This window comes from Delphinus delphis, chromosome 20, assembly GCF_949987515.2.
Source record: "Delphinus delphis chromosome 20, mDelDel1.2, whole genome shotgun sequence".
Taxonomy (NCBI): Eukaryota; Metazoa; Chordata; class Mammalia; order Artiodactyla; family Delphinidae; genus Delphinus; species Delphinus delphis.
The window spans coordinates 6,566,600-6,574,608 of NC_082702.1; the positions used below are offsets into that span (position 1 = coordinate 6,566,600).

Consider the following 8,009-nt stretch of genomic DNA (forward strand, 5'->3'; position numbering starts at 1 on the left):
CATCTGGGTAAGCTCTAGACCAACCCATGTTCTTCTTAACATCTACTGGGTGTCATTATTATTATCATTGTAATATTGAAGTTCTGTGGGACAGGGGAACAGAGAGGCCACCCCTTCCCATCCCCACCCTGCTTCTGGATCCTCCGTGTCTTCCCAGGGGCTGCAGAAGATGAGAGACCCTACCTAGCACCCCCAGCCATGAAGTTCAGCCGCAGCCTGTCTGTGCCTGGTTCGGAGGACATCCCGCCGCCGCCCACCACGTCCCCACCAGAGCCCCCCTACAGCACACCTCCAGCCCCCTCTTCCTCCGGCCGCCTCACTCCCTCTCCCCGGGGAGCGCCCTTCAACCCCGGCTCAGGTGTCCCCCACCCCGCCTCGTCACCGTCGTCCTTCGATGGGCCCTGCCCTCCTGAGAGCCGTGTAGGGAGCCGTGAGAAGAGCTTGTACCACGGCGGGGCCCTGCCCCCTGTGCACCACCCGCCCCCCCCACACCAGCCGCACGCTCCGCTCCCCCAGCCACACCACCACCACGCCCACCCGCCGCATCCCCCGGAGATGGAGACAGGCGGCTCCCCCGATGACCCCCCACCGCGACTGGCTCTGGGGCCCCAGCCCAGCCTGCGAGGCTGGCGGGGCGGCGGGCCCAGCGCGACCCCGGGGGCCCTGTCCCCGTCGCACCACGGCAGCGGGGGCGGGGTTAGCGGCTCCTCCCAGGCCCCGGCCCTGCGCTACTTCCAGCTGCCTCCCCGGGCGGCCAGCGCGGCCATGTACGTGCCGGCCCGTTCGGGCCGCGGGCGCAAGGGCCCGCTCGTCAAGCAGACCAAAGTCGAAGGCGAGCCCCAGAAGGGCGGCGGCCTCCCGCCCACGCCCTCGCCCACGTCGCCGGCGTCCCCGCAGCCGCCGCCGGCCGCGGCCGCCCCGTCGGAAAAGAACTCCATCCCCATCCCCACCATCATCATCAAGGCTCCATCCACCAGTAGCAGCGGCCGCAGCAGCCAGGGCAGCAGCACCGAGGCGGAGCCCCCGACCCAGCCCGAGACCGCGGGCGGCGGCGGAGGGGGCGGCGGCGGCGGCGGCGGCGGCTCCTCCGCGCCGAGCCCCGCCCCGGCCATGTCGCCAGTGCCGCCGCCCCCCTCGCCCGTGCCCGCCCCCGCCTCGCCCAGCGGCCCGGCCACCCTCGACTTCACCAGCCAGTTCGGAGCAGCCCTGGTCGGGGCGGCTCGGAGAGAAGGGGGCTGGCAGAACGAAGCCCGCCGGCGGTCTACGCTCTTCCTCTCCACCGACACGGGGGACGAAGAGGGCGGCGAGAGCTCGCTGGGCCCGGGGGCGCCCCCGGGCCCCCGGCTGCGCCACTCCAAATCCATCGATGAAGGCATGTTTTCGGCCGAGCCCTACCTCCGGCTGGAGTCCGCAGGCGCCGGAAGCGGCGGCGGCTACGGGGGCTACGGAGCCGGCAGCCGAGCCTACGGGAGCAGCGGAGGCAGCAGCGCCTTCACCAGCTTCCTGCCGCCGCGCCCCCTGGTCCACCCGCTGACCGGCAAGGCCCTGGACCCAGCCTCCCCGCTCGGGCTGGCCCTGGCCGCCCGAGAGCGGGCGCTGAAGGAGTCCGCGGAGGGCGGTGGGGCCCCCCAGCCCCCTCCGAGGCCCCCGTCGCCCCGCTACGAGGCTCCGCCGCCCACGCCGCACCACCACTCGCCCCACGCCCACCACGAGCCGGTGCTGCGTCTCTGGGGAGCCCCCCCGCCGGACCCGGCGCGCCGGGAGCTGGGCTACCGGGCCGGGCTGGGCAGCCAGGAGAAATCCCTTCCGGCCAGCCCGCCAGCTGCCCGACGCTCCCTGCTGCACCGTTTGCCGCCCACCGCCCCCGGGGTCGGGCCCCTCCTGCTGCAGCTGGGGTCCGAGCCCCCCGCCCCGCACCCCGGGGTGAGCAAACCCTGGAGGTCCGCAGCCCCGGAGGAGCCCGAGCGGCTGCCCCTCCACGTGCGGTTCCTCGAGAACTGCCAGCCCCGGGCCGGTGGGGCGGGGGGCAGGGGGCCCCCCTCGGAGGACGGGCCGGGGATCCCGCCGCCCAGCCCTCGCCGGTCCGTGCCCCCCTCGCCGACCTCCCCGCGGGGCAGTGACGAGAACGGGCTCCCCCTGCTGGTCCTGCCGCCCCCCGCCCCCTCGGTGGACGTGGAAGACGGCGAATTTCTCTTTGTGGAACCGCTGCCCCCGCCCCTGGAGTTCTCCAACAGCTTTGAGAAGCCCGACTCGCCCCTCACGCCGGGGCCGCCCCACCCGCTGCCGGACCCACCCACCGCGGCCAGCCCAGCGCCCCCTGCGCCGCCCCCTGCCGTGGCCGCCGCCCCTCCCACGCTGGACTCCACCGCATCCAGCCTGACTTCCTATGACAGCGAGGTGGCCACGCTGACCCAGGCGGGCCCCGCAGCTGCTGGGGACGCGCCTCCGCCGGGCCCAGCAGCCCCAGCCGCCCCGCCTCCCCCTGCCCCACAGCCTGGCCCAGATCCTCCAGCTGGCACAGATTCTGGTATCGAGGAGGTGGACAGTCGGAGCAGCAGTGACCACCCGCTGGAGACCATCAGCAGCGCGTCCACGCTGAGCAGCCTGTCTGCCGAAGGCGGGGCTGGCGGCGGGGTGGCCAGTGTGGCCAGTGGGCCGGAGCTTCTGGACACGTATGTGGCCTACCTGGACGGCCAGGCCTTTGGGGGCAGCGGTCCTCCTGGCCCACCATACCCGCCGCAGCTCATGACTCCCTCTAAGCTCCGGGGCCGGGCGCTTGGGGCCAGTGGAGGCCTGCGGCCTGGCCCCGGTGGGGGACTCCGAGACCCTGTCACTCCCACCAGCCCCACCGTCTCGGTGACGGGGGCTGGAACCGATGGGCTGCTGGCCCTGAGTGGTTGCTCAGGACCTTCGACGGCAGGTGTGGCCGGCGGTCCAGGGGCTGTAGAGCCAGAAGGCCCACCGGTGCCCTTGCCATCCGCCTCCTCCCTGCCTCGGAAGCTGCTGCCCTGGGAGGAGGGCCCGGGTCCACCACCACCACCCCTGCCTGGGCCCTTAGCCCAGCCTCAGGCCTCAGCCTTGGCCACAGTAAAAGCCAGCATCATCAGTGAACTCAGCTCCAAGCTTCAGCAGTTTGGGGGCTCCTCGGCAGCTGGTGGCGCTCTGCCCTGGGCCCGGGGAGGCGGCGGGGGAAGCGGGGACGGCCACCACGGGGGAGCCAGCTACGTCCCAGAGAGGACTTCCTCCCTGCAGCGGCAGAGGTGAGCCGGGGGCTGGAGGTTGGCAGTGGAGGCCAGAGGGGCTGGCTGTGGGTAGCAGAGACCGTCTTCCACATAGCTGTGTCCCTTTAGGGTCCCAGGTGGTAGAAAGAAAACAGAAGCCGGGCTGGCTTGGAGAAGTTTGCCCTCAAAGAAGCATGCTTTCCCAGCCACTTTAAATTTCCCTTTATCTCAGTAGCTTCTGTGGTCTCCTCCTGTCACCATGACAACCCACATTCCATGATGAACAAAAAGAGTGATCAACAAAGGAGGAGACTGGAGCACGACTTGCCCGATGTCTGTTTCCTTGGTGGGCTGTCAGTTCTGACAATCCCTGAAATCTTCAGGTCCCTCGAGCCCCGTGTTGGTCAAGACAAGATGCTTTAGGGCACGGTCCGTGGTTACAAGTGTGGTTCTGGAGCCAGGCTTTTTTGGATCCTGGTTGCAGCCCCGCACTTTCTAACTGGGTGACCTTAGGCAAAGGGATCCACCTCTCTGTAGAAGAGGGACAGCACAGAACCTTTCTAAAAGGGTTTTTGAGGGCATGAGATGGGGGAGGGGAGGGGTCTCTTACAAAAGCCCAGCAAGTATAGATGGAGAAGTCCAGGAAGATGCAGAAGTTTTCTAAAGCAGCTAGCGAGTTGGAACGGCCACAGAGTTCAAGCCCATTCAAGACCTTCTAATCTTAGGGAAAGCATAGAGTCACATTCCTGATTCAGACACACAGAGCGAGTGGGGAGAGGGGTTTTTTTAATCCTCTTGTTCTGCAGAGCTCACCCTAATTCTCCTCGAGGGTTTGATATCCACATGGTGATATTCTGAGGTGGTTTTTGAGGTCTTTGAGATCTTAAGGCATCTCACTGATGATTCTTAAGTCTTCTGGGGAGAGGAAAGGACGCTTAATTTAGTTAACAGATCCACCAATAATTGATTTGTCATCTGTTCTGTACCGGGTGCCCTTCAGGGTGAGAGGGACCCCACAATGGACGAAACAAGCAGAGCATTTCCCTCATAGACCTCACAGCCTAATGAGGCAGAGGCGGGGGCCAGGCGATAAACAAAATCATTGTCATCATCCTAGGGGAAAAAAATGCAGTAACGCGATGGTTAGAGAAAGTCTCTCAAATAACGGGCGAGCTGAGCAGAGACTGGAGGAGGGAAGGAGGCAAATCGTTTGGCTCCCTGGGGGAAGAGAGAGCTAGGCAGAGGGAACTGTTCAAAGGCCCTGAGGCAGGGACTGTTCTGGAGGGAGCTAAAGGGATGAGGGGAACCTTTTCCTCCCCTTGTTTCTTCTCTCTTTCATCTCCCTCTCCTCACCTCTCTCTCTCTCTCTCTCTCTCTCTCTGTCCCCCGTCCCCTTCCATCTCTCTCCCTTGAATGCTCATCCTCTTTTTGTTCCTCTCTCACTGTCTCCCTGTCTTCCACTCTGCTGTGACTGGCCATACCCGGAAAGGCAGTATAGGGTAGTGGTTAAGAGCTCAGACTTTGGTGCCATATAACCGGGCTCTGCCACTTCCTGGCTGTGTGTCCTTAGGCAAGTTACTTAACCTCTCTGTGCTGCTGATAATAATAGTAACCTGCATCAGGGCTGTCACGGGGATTCCATTGAGATGGCGATATGTAAAAGCACTTAGAACAATGCCTGGCACACGTGAGCATCAGTAAGTGGTGGTGATTATTATTATTATCACTTAATGTCTCTTTTTCTTTCATCTCTCTTGACTGTCACCCTCTCCCTGTCCTCTCATTTCTCTCCCTTCATTTTCTGTCCTGACATCCATCTTACCCCCTCGCTTGCCCCTTCGATCTCTCCCCTTCTCTCTCCTCCAACTCTCTACCCCTGCCCCATGTCTCTCTTCCTCTCCCTGTATCTTGACCTCTTCCTCTTTCTCACCCGCCTTTGCCCCCCCCGCCCCCCCCCCCGCCCGCAACCCTTCTCCTCCACCCCTGCCCCGTTGTCACATTCCAGACTCTCGGAAGACTCCCAGCCCTCGCTTCTCTCCAAACCTGTCAGCAGCCTGTTTCAGAACTGGTCCAAAGCGCCTCTGCCGCCCCTCCCCACAGGAGGCGGGGGCTCCGCTTCGGCCGCTGCGGCCCCGGGGGCCACCTCGCCGTCGGCCACCTCCTCCTCCACGTCCGCCCGCCACCTCCAGGGCGTAGAGTTCGAGATGCGGCCACCTTTGCTCCGCCGGGCCCCGAGCCCGTCCCTGCTGCCCGCCTCGGAGCACAAGGTCAGCCCCGCGCCCCGGCCCTCCTCCCTACCCATCCTGCCTGCTGGACCGCTCTACCCGGGCCTCTTTGACATCCGCGGCTCCCCCACCGGAGGGGCAGGAGGCTCGGCTGACCCCTTCGCCCCTGTCTTTGTGCCACCGCACCCCGGGATGTCCGGGGGTCTCGGCGGGGCCTTGTCAGGGGCCTCGCGCTCCCTCTCACCGACCCGCCTGCTCTCCCTGCCCCCGGACAAGCCGTTCAGCGCTAAACCTCTGGGGTTCTGGACCAAGTTCGACGTGGCCGATTGGCTCGAGTGGCTGGGCTTGTCTGAGCACCGAGCCCGGTTCCTGGACCACGAGATCGATGGCTCCCACCTGCCCGCCTTGACCAAGGAGGACTACGTCGATCTGGGGGTGACCAGGGTGGGCCACCGCATGAACATCGACCGGGCTCTCAAATTTTTCCTGGAGAGGTGATGGCTGGCCCGGACGGACCAGCCCGTCCACGGAACCCTTGAGCCTGCTGGCCTCTTGACCTCTGAACCCTGACCTTCATTCTCTCCCCGGGCCAGGGACTCTGCTAAAACTGCACCCTGACTCGTCTCCCAAGGCCGGAGGTCACCAGGTGGCCTGATCTGGCCAGACATTGGCACCTCACAGGAGGGGGCAGCTGACACAAGACTGTGTGTGTGTGTGTGAAGCGGGGAGTGGAGTTGGGGGGGGGGGAAGGAAGAAATCACAGAGGGGGATGAAGAAGGAGGGAAGGGTCGATTCTGGGGAGGAGGGGACAGACAGAGCCATAGAGGGTCAGCCCTGAGCCTGACCGGATGGGGGTCGTCCCCCAGGCCGCAGGGGAAGGCGATGCCCTCAGATTCCACCACCTGCCACCCTCTAACAACCCTTCCCCCCTCTCCAGGCCCCTCGGCTCTCCCCACCCTCCCCTCTCCCCAGCACACACAGCAGCCCCCCGGCCTCTTGCATGCTCCTTTGCACGCCTGCTCACCTCTCTCCCCTCCCTGGGCTACAATTTTGCACAACTTTGCCCTCTCGCTGTCCTGCACACTGCGCCTTCGCTTCCAGCTTGCGAGGCCCTCAGCTCTCCAGCTCACGCTCAGTTTCCCTGGCACACCGTGCGTCTCTCTCCCCACGCTCCACGCCCCCTGGTCTCTCACACTCTTGTTTGCACACGCTTCCTCCGGGGCGCCCTCCCTTCCACCCCTCACTCCCGAAAAATCTCTGGGCCCTTGCTGCAGACACACTTGGGACACCCTTCCCCTCACCTTCTCACAGACTGTGCGCCTCTCCCGACACTCTCACCTCCATTCTCTCGTAGCACTTTCCCCTCTTATTCTTGCACCCCCGCATTCTCACGCTACACGCCCCTCCCCCCTCCCACTGTTGCTTGCACCCGTGCCTCCCAGGAACCGAATCTCTCGCAAGTGCTCATGCCTCCCCGCTTTGCCGGGCTCCCGACTCCCTTGCACCTTTCTTCCCCAAATCCTTGTCCGTCTCCATCGTCAACTCTTGGGTGAACCTTCTGGCATGCTCGCTCTCGCGCACTCATCCTCCCCAGTGCTTCCACTGCTCCCTTGAAGCTTTCTTCTCTTCCTTAATGTTCTCGCCTTCCGTGGCCCTGCTTGCACACTCATTCTTGAATTTCTACTTGTTCATGTCAGCTCCTGGGTGACTTTTTCCATCTCCCCTGGGGAACTCTACTACCTCTTTCTTTTTGCACACTCATCTCATTGCACACGCGCTCTTCGGCTGTATTGTTGTTTCTTTTCCTGGCACTTTTTTTTTTTTTTGGTCCCGAAAGACCAGCTCTTCCGGTCGTTCACACTCTGCCTATTCTCTTAGCTCTTTACACTCTTTTTCTCCTTCTGGCAAGAGAAGACCCTACGCACACTCACTTCTTGCCCAGTTTGCTTCCATACTTCCTCCTCTCCCTTCCCCGGGCTTGGCCCTCTCACCTCCCCTCCTCTCACTCTCCCCAGCCTTCCGGTCCATCCATTTTGCCCGAAGACACCGCTCCCTCATCTCCTAACCTTCTTGTCTCTTCAAGAAACTCCTCCCTCCAGCATGGCTGTTCCTTCCTGCACGCCTCCCCCTCCCTTTATTCCTGGGGCTTGGGAATTTTAAGCCACCCCTTCCCCTGGAACACCTCCTCCCCTACAGTGGGCAAAGGGGGGGAGGGCATCGCCCTCAGGTCCCCCCCCCATGTTCAGCTGCCAAAGAAGAGAGCTCCCCCTCCTTCCCCCAATTCCATTCCCACTCTGCTGCCCTCTACCCCCGAGGCGGGGGCGCTCCGTCCATGGGGGGAGAGTGCTTGCAGCCCTCTCCCCTCACCACGTCAGGGATCTGCGGGGAACCTTGTGGGAGGGTCGTGGGAGGGGGGAGGGGTGGCGAGGAAGGGAGCGGAGGTCGCGCTGGGCCCCTACCCGCCCCCTCCCCCTTGTCCGCAGGATGCCCCCCGTCCGCAGGGGGCCTGCGCGGCGCCCGTCTATCAAGGGCTTGTTCATTCTGGATGGGTGCCGCGGGGTTG

The 8,009-nt window shown here is 64.2% G+C and overlaps 1 protein-coding gene across 5 annotated transcripts in view; it reads left to right on the forward strand.

Annotated features, from left to right (window-relative positions):
• Nucleotides 1-7,405, forward strand: part of SHANK1 (SH3 and multiple ankyrin repeat domains 1) — a 47,373-nt gene extending 39,968 nt beyond the window's left edge. For 4 of the 5 annotated variants that reach the window (XM_059999701.1, XM_059999702.1, XM_059999703.1 and 1 more), the window contains 2 exons: nucleotides 158-3,260; nucleotides 5,227-7,405. In XM_059999701.1, coding sequence (XP_059855684.1) covers nucleotides 158-3,260; nucleotides 5,227-5,944 — 3,821 coding nt within the window. In that variant the 3' untranslated portion in view covers nucleotides 5,945-7,405. Of the gene's footprint in view, nucleotides 1-157; nucleotides 3,261-4,710; nucleotides 4,919-5,226 lie in introns of all 5 variants that reach the window. The other variant, XR_009517574.1, reaches the window with a different exon arrangement.
• The last annotated feature ends 604 nt before the right edge of the window (nucleotides 7,406-8,009 follow it).